Source organism: Magnolia sinica, chromosome 19, assembly GCF_029962835.1.
Source record: "Magnolia sinica isolate HGM2019 chromosome 19, MsV1, whole genome shotgun sequence".
NCBI classification, from domain to species: Eukaryota; Viridiplantae; Streptophyta; class Magnoliopsida; order Magnoliales; family Magnoliaceae; genus Magnolia; species Magnolia sinica.
In genome coordinates this window covers 65,557,061-65,576,445 of record NC_080591.1, presented here as the reverse complement: position 1 = coordinate 65,576,445, position 19,385 = coordinate 65,557,061, and the positions used below count along the sequence as shown (strand labels likewise).

The window sequence follows — 19,385 nt, the reverse complement described above, 5'->3', positions numbered from 1 at the left end:
AGACCTTAACTATTGCCGCAATTTTAAGAAGTTTGCGAGACATATATTTATACCGCTTACCCGATACAATATTGTAGTCATCTTGTATTATTAATGTAGCCTCGTCTTTAGCAAAACCTACATTTGCATCTCTATGCCATCTTTTCAAAATATAATAAGGAGGAAGCACCTTTATATTATAATAATCTAAAACTTTTAATGTATGACTACACAAGATGCCCACAAACTCAAACTTGCGGCAGCCTACACCTCACTGTATTGTCTAGTGAGTCAAATTTAACAGTGCATCCTTCAACTTTATCGTTATTAGTAACTCGAAATTCTGCAACTGTACCAACCTCACCACATTTAAAAAGAGAATGATTAAGAATTTTCTTAAACTCATTTTGAAAAATTTCAAACACTTTCGGAGTGTATGCATTTGCCGCTTCCTTTAGCATTTTTATATCAAGAACCAATATCGGGGTACTTTGCCTCATTTTGAAATCAGCTATGGCTTCTTCATATCGTCTATGAGCTAGCACCCGCTCGTAATGATTGAAGAAATGCAAGAGGTTGTATTTAGAGTTCAGATATCTTTTCAAAATATTATTCATGCTCTCACTTCGCTGCATACTCTTCATGTCAGCGCAGAATGTATTTTTTCCATAAACCAAAGCCCATTTTTCTTTTTCTTTAAACAAATTTTGTAGTCACTTATTTTGCACGAGCATTTTATTCCATGTTGTTAGAAACTCTTCCTCATCCTCATAATCATATACACACCTACTAAAATTATATTCAAAACTTTTTGAACCTTTAAATACATTGTTAAGGTGCTTCGCAGTATTTTGGTAGATATGCCAGATACATAGACGGTGATATGTTTCTGGCATCATTGTAGCTATTGCATTGGCCATTGCAGTATCTTGGTCTGTGAGAATTGTCGTTGGTTGCCTTCCAAACATTGCACTTAAAAATGTTTCAAACAACCACTTAAAAGATTCAATCGTTTCATCATATAGTAATGCTGCACCAGATATTACAGTTTGCTTATAATGATTTACCCCAATAAATGGAACAAATGTCCGTCCATAACTATTTATTCTGTATGTTGTATTAAAGCAAATCACGTCCCCAAAAACACTATAATCCATTATTGACTTCCCATCTGCCCAGAACATATTCGTAATCAAATCATCTTCATCCACTTGTATTGCATAAAAGAACGATGGATCATTTACTTACATTTTCTGAAAGTATCATAGAACGGCTCCTGCATCACCTTTTTCCATTGCTTTCATTTGCTTCCTTTGTAAGTAATTTTTGTAATCAATGTGCATGAAACCTATATTCTCTCGCCCTCCAGATTTTTTACTAAAATATTCTAAAGCAGCTTTAGGTGGTATACCTGAAGCTTCCATCATCTCTGCTTCAACTTTTTAATCATCAGTGAAGCCTCTCTGTGACCTTAACATGTGCACTTTTGACGGTGTAACGATTTCATGGTTATGCTCTTTAATAAATTTAATCACTTTGTACTTTCCATTTACTTGAAGCTTAATAATCATGTTTGCTTGACATTGAGTTCTAGTATTCAGATGAGTGCTTTTTTCGATGATATCTTTCTTTTCACGCTTTCGACCTTTTTTAGAACAACAAAATTGCCTCTTAATCATGACATTATCGTCTGATTTTTTTTGTTCAATTTTTTCTAATACTGAATCCCGTTTTTCTAGCATATCTATTATAAAATTTATATGCACTCTCATCAAAGCTGAACTTCATTCCTAGTTCTGGTTTTTCATCTAACTCCTCGTTAAAACTAAAATCCATTCTCACTTTTGGTTCTTCATCTAGCTCCTCATTTGTCTGGACCCGTACAACTTGTCTTGCTTCATGGCTGTCTACTTGCTGATTTGCTTGTTGATCATCTATTTCAATATCAAACTGTAGCCTTCGACATGGTTGAGAAAATAGTTGACTCTCCCAAATATTATCATCCATTTCACCAATTAGCCTTCAAAAGAAAAAGGTAAAACCAAATAACAGGAGACTTTGAACAAAACCAACATGTACTACAGAAACAAAACCCATTGAATAATTTTTTTTTTTAACAAAGTAAACATTTAAGCATCATTTGCAACAAGAGTATCGAATAACTCCCTATAAACAAGGAACTTCTTGTTTTTTTTTTTTTTTTGTAAATGCATATAGTAAAGAGATATGATTTCATAAAAATTTAGAAAGAAAAAAATTACAATACTTCTTTTTTTTTTTTCTCTTTTGTAAATGCATTTAGTAAAGAGATATGATTTCATGAGTGTAGAAAAATATATTAGAAAAAAGTACAAGATAAAATGGAAATGACAAGTAAAGAGTAAAAAAGCCAACTACCCTATGTAGTTAAAATATTGATTAGCAAGGGAACCTGTGAATCTCTTAAAGGAGCCTAACTACGCACTCCTAACATGCTGGGATATGGCATGCATGAATGAGATTTAGGTCATTCATGATATCAACCAAACAATGTATATGCCGTGACCTGAAAATCAGGCTGGTCCGATTGTTAGATGGACCACGCTTGTACATCAAACGCTAAACATGGTCAATTCCTCTTAGTCATCCATTTCCCTTAGATATTGGTGCCACCTATCTGATTTTATGCTGTCAAACGAGTTTGTTCTTCATAAATAGATAATCCAGAACCCACAAAAGTAGAAATGGACAACCCATCCCTCATTAATTTCCACCAATTCTTGTATATGAATGGACCAGCCTGATTTCTAGGCCATAGTACATACACATGCGGTGGGCCACCTAATGAACCGCCAAAATCCCACACACATGGCACAAAATTCTAATCCCATGAGTAGGCATCACATTTCGGTTCTTAAAAAATTAGTTAAGCATCTCATCAAACCAATAAGCAGGCCAAGCATTACCAATGAACAAAAGATGGATAATCCACAATGAGGGATTCTACAGTGATACATGCATGTCATGATGCTTGGGAAGGCGTTTGCAGACATGTTAATTTATATATGCGAATTAGCATGCTGTGAGCAAGACTGGCAAACTCGAGGTACACCATAGGGATGAGCCATATCCAAAAATCAAGGCGACCGGTGCCTTAAAAAGGGATAGTTTGGATGGAGCAATGGTGCACATATAAAAGGTGAAACTCACAACAAAATGGACGATTGCAGTTGTCCAATCACCATGACCTTTTGGCCACAAATCATCTACATTGTGGCCCACCAGACGAACAATCTCAATTGCATTACATGTTTGCACATGTAGGGTGAGGACGGAACTACATAGAACTTCTAAGACACACTTACACATTTCATCGAACAATTGGCATGCAAAAATGGTGGGACTTCACTGATTATGTGTTTGGATGTTGAATTGGATTTCAAAATTTCAAAATTTACAAATATTAAATCTTCTGATTTCAAAAACATTGTATATTACCTCTTGAAAGTTGCTATAGAGTGATAGAAACGATTCGGTGCAGCGTTTCTCTCAGTGTGGCGTTTCTCGGAGAGAAGCAGAGAGAGAAGGCACGAGAAATCCAAGATGGAAGGAAAGAGAGATGCAAGGAGGGAGGGAAAGAGAGATCCGAGAGAGAAAGGAGTGAAATCTGAGAAGGAGGTAAGGAAATCAAGAGAGAGAGAGAGAGAGAGAGAGCCCGAGGGATTTTTGGGCTTTTTTTTCTTTTTAATTGGGGTTGACTTGTACACAACCTAACAGCATGTAATGCACCGTGAACTTCCTCACTCATGGGCCCTACAGTGTCAGCCAATCAGAAACTAACATGATTAGTCCGTCTTTTTCCGCATCCGGGTGGGGGTAAGACGTAATCCGCGTCTAAAAAATAGCGGGATTGAGGGCCACACATGCAAATTCATGGGCTATTGGGTCCTACTTTTACATGTTTTGTACATTGTGGGGGGTTTTTGTGTTATAATTTATTATAAGGATTGCAATGTTGAAAGTTCTCTGTTTTTCATGGGTGATTGCGTAGGCGAACTCAGGGAGTCTACCTTGCTTGTTGATGCTTGAAATTCAGGGAGTCTACCATGCTTGTTGATGCTTGAAATGCTCGTTCCTACTCCACATTAGCATCGCCTGTCAACGTTGAGCAATTTGATAGGTGATTTGCAATTGTATCGAATTTGGTCTTCAGCCTCGATCTCAATTATTGGATCCTGTTGGCGATTTGAGCTGCGGAATCACACAGATCTAGATCTAGGATAGCAATTCAATAGTGACAAGCAATCACAGAAGAACACAATGTTTTAATATGGAAAGCCCTTGCGAAAAAAAAAACCATAGCACAAAGTGACAGAAATCCACTATGAAATAGAAACTACAAGAGAGAGGACTTACCAGATTCAAACAACCTTGAATCTCACCCTTGGTACACCCTTTGATAACCCTAGAACCCTTTAGAAAGCTTTAGAATATCTTAGAATTGCCCTAGGGACACCTATTTATAGTTTAGAAAACTTCCCTTTTGCACCCTTGCGAAAGGCGACACAGAATCTGTAGTCCGCATCAAATTCGGAAACGAATTTGTGTAACCACGATCGGTCGAGCGGATCCCATGACCGGTCAAGCACCTCAGACTTAAAAAACTGATACTCGCTGGAGTTTGAGTCGAGCGGACTACGACTGATCGTGCAACTCCCACGACTGGTCAAGCTAGTCCCTCGACCGGTCGTGCATGGTAAAAATATCAGATTTAAGACAGCTAACAACAATCTCCACCATGTCTTTAATCTTCAACTGTGTAGCTTCATGACCTCTTCTCTTATTTCTGTATTGCATCATAACTTCAATTAATGCTTCTCGTGCACACTCCGTCCTTCTTTTACGCCATCGCCAAGCCCAAAGAAGTTGCATAGAACTTAAACTTCTCTGTAGGAACGACCTTGGTGAGCATGTCTGTTAGATTCACACTAGTGTGAATCTTTTCTAGTGTGACGCCTTCTTCCTCAAGCACCTGTCGGATAAAGTGGTGATGAACATCAATGTGTTTAGTATGTGAGTGATAAACAGAATTTTTAGCCAAATTGATAGCACTCTCGCTATCACAGTTAACCGGCACGGCCTCCTGCTGAAGTCCTAACTGATTTATCATACTTCTGAGCCAAACACCTTCTTAAATGCTTCCGTCACTACTATATATTCTGCTTCAGTCATGAAAAGAGCCACTACGGATTGAAGCATCGATATCCAACTGATTACTCCACCTGCTAGTACAAACGAGTATCCTGAAATAGACTTCTTTGAATCTATACTATTTGTGTAGTCGAAATCCACATACCCAACCAACTTTGTCCCTGTTTTCTTAAAAGTTAAGACGTAGTCTTTCGTACCTTGAATGTATCGAAGTAGCCATTTCACCGCTTCATAATGTTGCTTGCCGGGGTTTGACATGTATCTGCTTACAACACTGACTGCCTGTGAAATATCTGGTCTCGTACAAACCATGACATACATTAAACTACCAACCGCATTCGAATAAGGCACATAAGACATAACCTGCTTTTCCTCATTGGATTTAGGACATTATTCAGAGGAAAGCTTGAAGTGAGCTGCGTGGGAAACACTCACTGGCTTTGCCTGATCTATCCCATACTTGATCAATATCTTTTCAAGGTATTCTGCTTGTGATAACCAATGCCCGCTCCTCTTCCTGTCTCTATGAATATCTATGCCGAGAACCCTCTTTGCAGCCCCCAGATCTTTCATCTCGAATGTCCTTGATAACTGAGTCTTCAGTACGTTGATTTCAAACATATCATCAACATAAAGTACTAGGATGATGAATTTTTTGTCACTCAGTGTCTTGTATAAACATAATGATCGTATTCACTCCGAGTAAATTTCTAACTCACCATGAAAGAATCAAATTTTTTATACCACTGCCTAGGCGACTGTTTCAGGCCGTACAACGACCTCATTAACCTGCAAACCTTTTTCTCTGCCCCTTTAACTTTGTAGCCCTCTGGTTGCTTCATGTAGATCTACTCTTCCAATTTCCCGTGTAGGAATGCAGTCTTGACATCCATCTGTTCCAGCTCGAGATCGTATTGGGCAACCAGCGCCAACACGAATCTGATAGATACCTGCTTTACCACCAGTGTGAATATCTCTGTGAAGTTGATTCATTCTCTCTGTGCATAACCCTTCACTACCAACATTGCTTTGTATCTATCCTGTTTTCTTTTGAATAACCACTTGCATCCGATCACTTTACGACTCACAGGAAGCTCCACTAGCTCCCATGTGTGATTTTTGTGTAACGCCTTCCACTTTTCTGCATCAAGCTCATCAAGAGCCTCTGAATAGTAGATGGGTCCCCCTCTTCTGTAATGAGGGCATATGTAATATTAGAGTCGTTCATGTATTTTGCCGGTAACTTGCGATCACGTAGTGGATTCCTTCTCACAGGTGGCTGCTCCACCTAATCATGTATATCTATCTTCGCATCTGTCTCTGTCTGAGTGTCATCTGTGTTAATTTGGACGTCTATGATTACCCTTTCTGGTTCCTTTTGCTCCTTTTGATCATTCTTGTGAAATAGGGAGCTTTCGTCGAATCTGACGTCACGGTTAGTGATGATGTTGCGTGTAACCTTGTCGAATAACCTGTAACCTTTTACACCAATGTCATAGCCAACAAAGATATACTTTTTGGCCCTATGGTCTAGCTTATCTCTCTCAACTGATGGTACATGAGCGTAAGCCTCACAACCAAATATGCATAGATCTGAGTAGTCGATTTTCTGACCATTCCATACTTCCTCTGGGATTTTACATTCAATTGCCATTGAAGGAGAACGGTTCACCAAATAACAAGCCGTGTTAACGGTCTCAGTCCATGGGTCCTTACCCAACGCAACATTACTTAACATGCATCTGGCCCTCTCCAGGAGAGTCTGATTCATTCGCTCAGCCGCACCATTTTACTCGAGCGTGTGGCGCACTGTGTTGTGTCTGATGATCCGTTCATGCTTGTAATAATCATTAAACTCAGTGGAAGTAAATTCTCCACCGTTGTCATTCCTTAAAACCTTTATTTTTCGCCCTGACTGTTTTTCTACCATTGTCTTTCATTGCTTGAATATGGTAAAAACTTCGGATTTACGTTTCATAAAGTAAACCTAAACTTTCTTGGAGTAGTCGTCAATGAATGAAACAAACCATGACGACCCCTCAATGAAAACTTTTGGCGATGGCCCCCATACGTCAGAGTACACATAATCAAGTACTCTTTTACAAACATGTTTTCCAGATTTAAAAGACAGTCTAGATTGTTTACCATATATACAGTGCTCGCATATATCTAAATACAATAAATTAATAATACCTATAAGTAAAATCTAAACCACTCGCACAGATGAAAAAAGTCTCGTATGCACCCTCTAATATATCAAGTACTTTGTAAAATCTTAATTGAATAAACATGAGTATTCACACCATGTATATATATATTTTTAAATACCTAGTGTGTCCAAGATTATTATTTTTTCATGCATAATTTCACTTTATATGATCTTTAGCAACTTCACAAGTGGATACCATATTTAGTATCATCTCAAGCAAATTGGGTGAGGGCAGTATCTACCAATGGGAGCAGGCATGTTATTCTACAAACATTGGAATTGTGTGCTTAGGGATTTAAATAACCGTTTGCTTTATTCCAATGCATAGAGCATGATGATCCTAAAGCTCCAATCTTCCAATCTTCCAAACATACCCATTAGAAAAGTAATAAGTGACGAGTGGAATCCTTCTCTCTCTCTCTCTCTCTCATTGTTCATTGTTGAATCTTAAAGGGGAATTGATCGAATGTTACATATGGCACATGGTTACATTTGAACCTGTTAGCATTCGCATCAACATGGTTACATTTGAACCTGTTAGCATTTGCATCAACAGTCAATCCATTTTTCCAACTAATTGTCAAAAAATGACGTAGATTCAAATCTTAAGTAGACTACACCAAAGGAAAGATGGTAATTGAACACCCACAATTAAAAACTTATTAGGGCAATAAAGTTTTGGATTAAGATGATATTTATGTTTTCCCTTCATCTAGATCTGTCTAACATAAATCAACATGTTGGATAGCAAATAAACTTTGCACTGGACCTTCCTTCTTTTTTTTTTAAATCCAAAACTTATATAACATACCATAATGCAAATTAATTTAATTCATGCATAATGAAAATGTAAATAATTACTACTCATTTACAATCAACTACACTTGGAACCAATCAAACAAGTTTTCATGGTTAGCATGGTTTGTTTCACCACAATTTTTAAGGGTGCAGACCACACCATAAACAATAGACCTCGCTACTGATGGAAGCACCTCCCAAGGTTAACTTTAATCTCGCAATGCAAATGACTATAGACATGTTGAAAAAAGCTGCTCATTTGTAATGATTTAGTAAGGAATGCCATGCCAAGATTTTTTAGATTACATGGTTCCTTTGTTTCCTTCAGAATTCAAATAGCCATAAACAATTTGGCCCGGGCTTCGAATAGTTCTGGCATGACTATAAACAGAAGTAACCACCTCCAATGGGCTAAATTGGAGAAGAAAACTAGATATTTTCATAATAAGGGAACCTGATTTTCAATAGATATTTTCATAATTAGTGAGGGAACCTAAAGCAAACCAATCTTGTAGCAGGTTATTCATCCCTTCACTAGGACATTTCCATTCTGAATTTCAATGCAAATTGAACTGAATCTCACACAATTACAATGTGGGTTAAACGAATCTCACACATCCACAAGCATCTTTCCTCTATTTTGATCAGATTTTATTGGATTATCAGATCAAATGCACACGGACAGCGTGTAAAACAACCCAAAGAGAAAACTTTGATACTCTGGCAGAGGGTAGTAGATGATCCATGTGCCAATTTAGATCCATCATGAACAACAATCATTCTTATTTGGGTACCTGATCATTGGATAGGAGGGACAATATTGGATGGTCAGAAATGAAAAACACTAGAAAAACTATAGTAGATGAAAAAGAGCTAGAAATGCTCAATAGAACCAACTCACAACTCCACAATTCATTCAATGTGCTTGTGTATCAAGCATGCACTACCAGAGTATCAATTAAACAAACAAAACAGAAAATGAAACATCCCATCGTCTATGATTAACTAAATACCAGATAGAAATTAGCTAACAAAGTGAATCGGATGGGAGTCCTATGTAAGGGACATGTTCAGCCCATGAGGCACACAACATATCAGCCAATGGGGCAAACGTTTTAGTCTCAATACTACATACACTCAACTACCCATCTATAGAATAACCCACAATGTAAAAAAAGTAAACAAGCACATACACAAACGTTATTGTGTATATGACAACAGATTCAAAAACACACCTTAGAAAAAAAATAATCAAAAATCACAAAATGAGGGATTCTTATGACCTTAGGAAGTATTTAATGGTGGGCGTTCAATCACCACAATTTCCTATGGTGTGGTCCACCTGAGATTTGGCCCTAAAATGAGCTGGAAAAAATGAATGGCCTACATACACATATTATGGTGGAGCCCACAAAGCATTTTTAGATTTCAGAAACAGAGAGAGGGGAATGCGGATTGAAAGATTGAAAGAATGCATAGGGATTGAAGGATTCAAGGTGACATGATCAGTTTCCATTCATAGGGAATCATAGGGATTGAGCATCCAAACACAACAAAGAGAGAGAGAGAGAGAGAGAGAGAGAGAGAGAGAGAGAGAGAGAGAGAGAGAGAGAGAGAAACTAACCGTGCTTCTTCTTCTTCTTCTCCTTCTCCTTCTTCTTCTCCTTCTTGCGGCGAAAGGGGGTTTTCAAAACAGAGAGAGGGGAATGCGGCCAAGAGACAAGGAGAGAGGGTTAGGGAGAGCGGGAGATCGAGAGAGGGTAAGGGAAAGAGAGAGGCTGAGTGCGAGAGAGAGAGATGAAGAAAGGTTTTCGTCTGCTGCGCATGGGAGAAAAGGGCGGACGGATGGGTTTTAGGTTTTGGGAGGGCGTTTTGGGTTTTGGAGGGGCGCGTGACCGACAGTCCCTCTGGGATGTTTGGGTTTTAGGACCGTGGGGCCCACTGTGATGCATTTTATATATCCACTCCGTCCATTAATTTTAAATTATTATTTTAAGTGCTGATACAAAAAATGAGTCAGATCGAATCATTAAGGAGACCACACAACATATTAACAGTAGAAATTTAATTTTTATTATTTCTTATGGTGTGGTCCACTTACACATTTAATCTACATAATTTTTGAGCTCATCCACTGAAATTATATATCAGAATTGATGGACGGCTTAGATCAAACACATATATTCCAATGGACCCCATGGAGCCCCTTAAGCACCAGCTTATGTTTAATACGATTTAGGTGAGGAGGTACGCTTTAGCTACAGATCAATTAGGCTTTAGCTACGGATTTAATCCGTAGCTAAAAGCTTTCAAAGTCCATAGCCTTTACTCGATTTTTTGGTAGTGGAACTCTGGGAGAAAGACATCGGATCCCGTTATATCAGAAAATTCTAGTGATCTAGTCCATTTTTCTTATCTCTTTGCATAAGCATAATCACATCTGCCATCTAGACACGTCGTTGGACGTATGCTTTGTAGCTTGTCGAAATCTCGGATCTTGCTGCATCAAAAATCCATGTGTGTGCCTAATCCTATCTCGACCACATCATCCATCCCTTGAGATTGTCTTACCACACAAAGTAGAGACCGTACGTTCGTACGGGCAGAGAGGGTGCCTAATACCTTCCCTCTTTGTAACCAAGGTCCCTTACCCGGAATCCCAGATCGCAGACCAGGAGCCAATCTAAAGTAGGAGAGTCTCTAGATTTCTCCAACCTTATGTATTCTGTGGGTTCTAGCCGACCATGGGATTCTATGATTAATTGGCTAGTGGCGACTCCAACATCCACAAATCAGCTTAATCACCCCCACCACCAAAAAACATAACATACAAATCAGCGTGGGCGCCGATTTCCAGTGTCTATAGACTCTCTTTAGCGATTAGAATCAACTCATAGCATAGAAATATCACCAGAGACATTGTATCACCAAGAAGAATGATCCCTTCTTAATGATGAGATCTCTAAAAGATTTTCACTTATCTCTGAATGCCAAAGGGAGCATGATTCTCTTTAAGAATAAGATAAAGTTTCTAAGCAAATACTAGCTTCAATTAATGAGAAAATTGTTATTCTTGAAGCGTATAGGCAAGATGAAGAATTGAGATTGAGCGAGATCCAGGTGAGTATTGCTGAGAATGTGAGTAAAATGGAGCTCGAAGAATCTAAACTTTCAAAGAAAAGGAGTGATGTTGTTTACTTACAACAAGAGCTCACAACCGTTCCCAATAGTGCCCAGTTTACACTCGATCATATCGAAGAATGAGTTTAACAACCATTAGATAAAATTTTAAATTTTCTTAATAGGATTGACGAACTATTCGATCGCATCGAAGGATCTTCGATCCCATCGAAGGGTCTTTCTGATGGAGTTTTTTCCCCAGGCACGACCACTCGACCGGTCGAGGGTTGGTGCACGACCAGTCGTGGATTGGTTCGACTCGTTTTCCAGTGAGTTGTGGTTTTAGATTTTCGAGGTGCTCGACCAGTCGTGGGATGTGCTCAATCGGTCGAGGGTGCCGCTCGACTGGTCGAGGACTTCCCATGACCAGTCGAGCTTACGCAGATTTGAGTCCGGATCTTATGCGAACTGCAGAAATCCGAGGCCCTTTCGCAATCCTAAACTATAAATAGGGGTACCTAGGGCTTTTCTAGGCAATACAAGAGGGTTTCCTAAAGCTTTGTAAGGGTTTGCTAAAGGGTCTAAGGCTATCAAAGGTGAGAGAGAGAGAGAAAGAGAAAGAGAGAGAGAGGGGAAACTTGTGGAAGGGAGGTTATGCTCATAGAGGTGATCTATTGTGCACTTGATATCTCAGCACTTCTACGTCCTTGTAATTGGTGAGATCTCTCCATTTTTCTTCTATTCTCTTATTGTTTATCCACTCCTGCGTGAGTGAAGAAGGCTGTAACGTTCTACTTCATAGCGGATTGTTGATCTGGATGAGGTCCCGTGGTTTTTACCTCTTTGAGGGTTTTCCACGTAAAAATCTCTTGTGTTGTGTGATTTGTGCTTTGATTTATTTCATTGCTTTATTATCCCATAATTTTGGTTTATTCTGGGAGGCTAGATCCTAAGGTTTTGTGCAAGGCCCCCAACACTTTCAATTCCATTGAAAGAGTCGTTAACTAGCCGTTTTATAATTGTTGTAAATCGGTTTCTTATAAAATGGCATTCAGTTATTGAGAATTATCATGGGCTTTTGGTGCAATAGAAGCTTAGGTGATTCCATGATCATATCTCTCATCCTAAGCCTCTAAGTTCATGAGGTCTAAATTATATTTCTTATGATTCATCACTTGAAAGAGGATTCTAACCTCATTGAAAAAGATGAACTTGATTTCCACCCTCTAAAACACCCATGTAGGTGAATTTTCTATGATTACAACATTTTCAGTAGTTGTAGGAGATTCATCCAACCTCCTATCACCTTGGTCACCTTAAAGGAGCATCACATGCAATGTATTTGATCTTGGAGCTGAAGCATTGGCGATGCATTAGCATCATTATTGGGGGGAGCATTTGAAGGGAGAATTCAAGCATAGGAGCTTTAAAGAAGCAACTCAAAATCGAAACATCAACGGGCCGGGCTCAATTCGACAAGTAATTAAGGTTGTCATTTATAGAGTTCATGTACACTCCTTCCTTGTATAGGATTGAGTGTAAGAGTTTGATTGTCAAGCTTGATTAGTCTCTTGTATAAAACTATGATTCTTATATAAGACCTAAACCAAAGTCCTTGTGTAAGCCACCGAACATGGGCATTTATCTGTTAGTCTCGGTGGGAGCATCTGACGGGAATAAACATAGGTTCTTGAACTAGGACTGAGGTTCGTGGCAAGCCTATTGAAAGCCATGTAAGTCTCCGAGGGAGCCGGTCCTTGTGTAGATTGTGAACGTTAGATGCAAACTTAATTTAAAATTTTCGATAGTGAAATTCAGGACACTCATGGGTTGAGTGCATCCGCTAAGAATACAATAGGAAAACTAAACCACTATACATGCTTATGTTTAGGATTGTCTTTTGAGCACTTGTTTAATTATGCTTATGTGATTTTTTGTTGAATAATATATATACATAATTAAATGAATGTTAGAAGTTGATAGGCACTACATCCCACACACACATATACACTATCATGTTTATAGACTATTTGTTTAACATGTTGCATTATTTGTAGTATATGTTATTTGGACATTCTATTGGCTTGAAAGCCTTAGAATTAATTGCATTACTTAACTTTAATTGGAGATTAATTTAAGTAGGCAATTGTATTTTAAAATGTGTAAATTTTATTTGTTCATAATCACCCCCCTAGGACATAGCCTTCATTCCATATCTCTGCCAAGCTTACGTGCATAGCCGTGGTAACCCACCAAGAAATTTTAAGTCATACCTTGTACAATAATTTCTTTTATAGAATCTTTCATCGATTTTTGTTTTCTGTATCCTCTTGAATTTCTAGTAGTTCTTTGGTTGACTCTGTATTCCCATCCCCGACCTGCAAATTAAACATTTTTAGAAGGAAGGCGCAAAGTAATACATCAGGTATATCATGTACAAATATGGTGTTTGTCACAGCCTTCCTACCTCGTTCATTATCCTTTTCTACTACAATTCCCCATCTATCAATCATTTTATGAAGTACATTCTTAATAGTGTAGCAATCTTCAGTTCAGTGACCAAGCATGCGATGATAATGCAATAGTTTCTTTCTTTTGTCTTCCCTACTTCAGGGCACTTTGGTTGGGGAAACTTAATCATCTCCGTAGTTAATAGTTGATTCATCATGGGTGCCACATCTTCTTCCGCGAACACATATCCTTCGTGGTGATCCGTGTATTGTCTTGGCCGCCACATAACCAGTCCACCAACAATGATGCTCCATGGATATATGCTCATGTAGTCAAATCACGATCATGCCAGCATACTACCTTTCACATGTGAAGGAATGAAGATGGAGCTCATGGGTCTAGTCTTACCCTACTTCTCCTCATTAAGGAATAAAATCCAAACCAACATCCATGTATCCAAACATAACACCTTTTTCAATCTTCTAGTGTCCAATTCCAATATTCATGGGCTTACTTGGGCTTTCAACAAAAATGGCCTATAAGTCCAATAGTTTAGCTCCGTTATTTACCCATTGGGCTTGCATTCTATATCACTTTCCCATTTGCCACTAATGGTCTCACCTAAGGCCGAAGCCCATATGTGGGCCTACTCCATCAAGAACCCAAGCCCCATGAATTTGCTTACTAAAGTATGCTTCCATTTATCCAACTACTATAGCATGTTACAATGTCATCATCAACATTAACGACATACAAAACCTTCATCCAAGTGGTCCATGCGGTTGGTGTGATCCAACATCATGAGTTAAGCATTCATATGTATCAAGGATTGGGCTCCACTAAGTGTGGACCCTTTGTAATCCAAAAACACAAATGCATAAGCCCTTGGACTGTCAAAGGAATAATGTATTACACTTACATTGCCAAATGTGCATAATAGAAACATAATATCACACCACATATCTCACCATGTATACAAAGAGAAGGACCCCAAGTATTGACAACATACAATAATTAGATGGACAACACATTGTGAGGCACCACGTTTGGGTTCTACATGTGGCCCGCACATCAGCCCATAATTTCAACCCCTGTTGGGCCCTAACGGTTCCATTTTTTGGTAAACAGGCCTTACCATTTGGCCCCAACGCTAAGGACTTTGTGGTGTGGACCCAAGTCAAGTGCATCAAAATGAGTCACATGGGCTGCCCAAAACTAATGTGCAGCAGCATATACAACACATACATCATAACGAATCTCATGGCATGTGGGCCCACTCGAAGGCATCCAATATATACAACACATACATCATACTAAGGGCAGTGGGCCCCACTCGCTGTCCTAGGTAGACAGTGAAAATGTGTAACAGAAGAATTCCGAGGGTCCCCGGCAAAAGTACGACCCAATAGCCCATGAATTTGCAAGTGTGGGCCTCAATCCCACTATTTGTTGTGACGTGGGCCACTTGGAATTTGGATCTGATGTGTTTGTTGGCTCACTGCCTAAAATGATTGGAAAGAAGGATGGATGGAAATCATGGTGAGCCCAAGATTTTTTTAAATGACGGCGTCAATTCCCATTGTCCCTTTGGATTTGTTTCAGTTTTGGACCCCCGCTGTATGATGGTTTGGACCACTTGATGGATGGCATGGATATGAAATATATACAACAAGTGGGTCCATAAGGTAGTCTCACAAGCGCAACCAAAGGAGAGTACACAGCCCCTACATGCTGCAACCACAGATCCAAAACTCAGGTTGCTCACAATAAATGAGACAGTGGGAGCGGATATGTCGACCGTTGCACTGGAGCTGGCCATGATGTTTATATGCCATCCAAAACCGTTCATAGGGTTATTACCACTCAGATAAATTGTAGGCACAAATATCATCCTGATACAAAACTTTTGTGGTCCCCACAAAGTTTCCAATGCTGTTTCGTGGGGTATGACCCATATGAGTTCTGGATCTGCATGATTTTTAGCCTCATGTCCCATCATAAATTGATGAAGGAAGTGGATCTTCCATGGGCATCTATGTGGGCCCTACACAGCTTTGGACAAGAGGGGGCACAGGAATACCTCCGTGCGTGGATGGCGGATAGCCTCTGCACGGTCATATACCTGGGCCGGGGTTGTGTGGGTCCCACAGAGATGTATGTGATAAATCTATTCCATCTATCTAATTTGAAAGACCAGAATAGGAGAGTATTCTAAAAATCAGACAGATCGAACACAGGTGGGCCACACTAACAAAACAACCGCAACAAAATTGTCCACTGTTGAAACCTTCTTGAATCTGACCATCATGCCTGTATGCCAGCCAAACCGTTCATAGGGTTATTACCACTTCAATAAACTGTAGGAAGAAATATCATCCTGATATAAAAATAAAAAATAAAAAAACAAATTATATCACCCTAGGTGTCCAATCCCCACTGTTTCGTATGGTATGGCCCAAATCATCATTGATCAGTGGCCAAACCAGGAAAATAATGTGGCATTGATAAATAACAACATTCAAACGTGATATATTCCATGAATTTGTAGATAAGATTTGGGGTTAGTCTAATGGATGGGTCGGATGTTGTGAACTGATGTCATGGTTTTGTCAGAGGCTTGAAAAGGAGGTTCGGAGGCTTGACAAGGAGGTTCGGAGGCTTGAAAGGAACGTTCGCGGGGGAGGAGGTTTGTGAGTATTGGAGGTTCGGAGGCTTGAAAGGAGGTTCGGAGGCTTGAAAGGGAGGTTCGTGGGGTCGCAGGTTGGTGAATATTGGAGGTTCGGAGGCATGACAAGGAGGTTCGGAGGCTTGAAAGGGAGGTACGTGGGGTAGGAGGTTGGTGAGTATTGAAGGCTCGGAGGCATGACAAGGAGGTTAGGAGGCTTGAAAGGGCGGTTCGTGGAGGCTATAAAAAGGACGAAGAGTTCCAAAAACCGCTGCGAGGATCCAACGAAGGGCTGAGGAGCTCCTTCCACCTCGTGAGACTATGCCACTCCCTCTGCGATCTGCCCTACTAGGAGCCAACGAAGGTCTGGTTTCCACAACCTTGCTGATGATGGGAATTGAAGATTTGAAAAAGGACGAAACAGCCATGATCCTCTATGGGTTCATTGGACTAGTTGCGGGTGCATGTAACATTGGCATAAGAGAGTTCATCGCTGTCTACTTGGATATAGAGGTGGCCCAGATGAATAGCCCGATGCAGGCGGCGGCAGTGTCAGCTCACGCCTTCTTCATCGGTGGGCTGATTCCACTGCTGACGGCAGCATTTATGAAGACACATAAGGTGGTAGGGGTGGTGATAGCAGTGACCTTGGCATTAATGCTCTTTGGAGGTCTTAGAGCCAAGTTGGGGAGAAAGCCAATAGGGAGATGTTGTTTGATGGTAATGGTGGAAGGTTGGTTTGCAATGCTTATGAATTTTGGCTTAATGAAGTTGTTTCAGTCTCTTTCTCTTGGGTAGTAAAAAAGGTATCCTTCTCTTCTTTCTATCGTATGATATTGGAGGGTGGATCTACTGTTTGTTTATGTAATTGTCTTCTTCATATTATTTTTCTGTTTTTTTCTTCTTTTTCAGACAGAAATAATACTGCTATTAACATCAATCAGTACGAGTACAGAGAGAGGAGTTTGTTTTACTTCTGTGGCCACGTAGGATCGTCTGTTGCAAGCTACAAGAGACAACATGTCGAGATGATCGATCTTGTTATTTAAATAGTTCATTTTATCTTTAAACAACATAAATAAACTGTTTTTCAGTGATGATTCTATCCTTTGATTTTTATGATTGAATGAATACCATTGAAAATTTTCTTTTCCTTGTCCAAATCATCCCTTGAGATTAAGCTTCTTAAGTTAGAACAAATTGATTTGCAGAAAATGGACGGTTCCTATCATCAGAATAGTCAGCATGGCCCCCACTGTGCCGATATACGGTCTATATGTTATGCCGTAAGAGAGAATATTCATTTTGTTGCAGATAAAGGTAAAAACCACTCGCTATATTGAAGGGATTGGTCGTGGCTCATGTGTCAACGTATCATGCATGTAAGAGGCCTGGCCCATTTGATGGCTATCATCAGGGTAAACAAGCCACGATCCTGTATCTAGGATAATCCACTTCCGATGAGTGGGGAATCGGAAGTACGTATCAGATGTTAGCACGTGTGGTACGATTCACCTCTTCACTTCATTCTCGGGTCGACCACCACGGACACATAAGACGCACGCAGCACCCACGCCCTGCTATGTCGTGCTGGAAAAGCTCTGTGGGCCCACCATGATGTATATGCTTTATCCATGCCGTCCAACCATTTTTGACCACTCATTTTGGCCCATGAACCCAAAAATAAGGCAGATCCAAATCCAAGGAGGAGCACACCACAGGAAACAGGGTTGATTGAACGCCCACTATTAAAAACTTCTCAGGTGCTACAAAAGTTTTTGATCCAAGTAATATTTGTGTTTTCCTTTCATCGTATATAATATTTTTGTTTTCCTTCCATCCTGGTCTCTTTGAACTAATCAACGGGTTAGATTATGGCAAAGAAACATTACAATGAGCACCAGGCTTTTAATGGTGGGTGTTCAATTAACACTGCTTCATGTAGTGTAATCCACCTGATATTTATAACTGTCTCATTGGACTCTGCCATAAAATAAGCTGGAAAAATGGATAGACGGCACGGATAAAACAAATACATCATGGTGGCCCACAGAGCTTTTCCAGCACCACACGGCACCGGGTGCTACTCTACGCAAACCGAGTCCATCGGTAGGGGAGCGGATTAGGTGTTACCCTAACTGTGTGTGGGGGCCACCTTGATGATTGGATTGTATATCCATGCTGGCCATCCCTATTTCCAGCTCATTTTACCAAGTTATCCCAAAAAAAGAAGCAGATCTACATCTCCTGTGGATCACATCACTTGAAATAGTGTTGAATGACCATAAAAACTTTTTGTAGGCCACAAATGTTTTGCATCAAGTTAACAGGTTGGATTATCTGCTTGCAGTGCGCCCTGGGAAGTTTTTAATGGTGAGTGTTCAATCACCACTGTTACTTTCCTGTGGTGTGGTCCACCTGAGATTTGGTTCTGTTTAATTTTCGGGACCAAGCCCTAAAATGGTCTGGAAAAATGGATATACAAAAACTTGGCAGATAGAATGCGTTGTTTGCTAGCTCGACACGCAGTTTTAAAAGCATAGAATGCGATGTTTGCTGGCTCGACACGCAGTTTTAAAAGCAGTGCTCATGGCAGTTGATACAGGAGCACTCAAAAATTATCTACTTTGACCTATGATTGCTTAAATAAAACCGTCCAAATTACAAGACCCACTAATCCAAAAGTTGAGGTTTGCTTATTGTCAGTTTGGTCACACTAAAAATCATGATATCCCCCACTTGAATATAGATACGATGAGATTTCATAATATTGTCGATGCAAACTAAAGCATCACTAATCATCTGCAGTGGATAATTAGACAAATGTAAAAGTCGCATATCATCGGTTCCATCTGAATTGAGGGTCACACAATTTAGACGGCTCAGTTTTACTTGGATGTAGCTGTACAATTTCTCACTGTTGGGCACCAAAATCAAACTCTGCCACAGGTCCCAAAAAATAAATGCTTACCA

The 19,385-nt window shown here is 39.7% G+C and overlaps 1 protein-coding gene and 1 non-coding gene across 2 annotated transcripts; one reads left to right on the top strand and one right to left on the bottom strand.

Annotated features, from left to right (window-relative positions):
• Positions 1–9,157: 9,157 nt before the first annotated feature.
• On the bottom strand, positions 9,158–9,262 carry LOC131235929 (small nucleolar RNA snoR99). Its single transcript, XR_009166441.1, has one exon. It is a non-coding gene; the product is annotated as a small nucleolar RNA snoR99 (small nucleolar RNA).
• Positions 9,263–16,733: 7,471 nt separating this feature from the next.
• LOC131234665 (vacuolar iron transporter homolog 2-like) lies at positions 16,734–17,332 on the top strand. Its single transcript, XM_058231585.1, has one exon. It carries the CDS (start codon positions 16,734–16,736, stop codon positions 17,208–17,210), a length of 477 nt encoding a protein of 158 aa, XP_058087568.1. The 3' UTR covers positions 17,211–17,332.
• Positions 17,333–19,385: the final 2,053 nt, after the last annotated feature.

Excerpts from the sequence above, each read along its gene's own strand:
- LOC131234665 (XM_058231585.1), top strand. The coding sequence starts at position 16,734 with ATGCCACTCCCTCTGCGATCTGCCCTACTAGGAGCCAACGAAGGTCTG.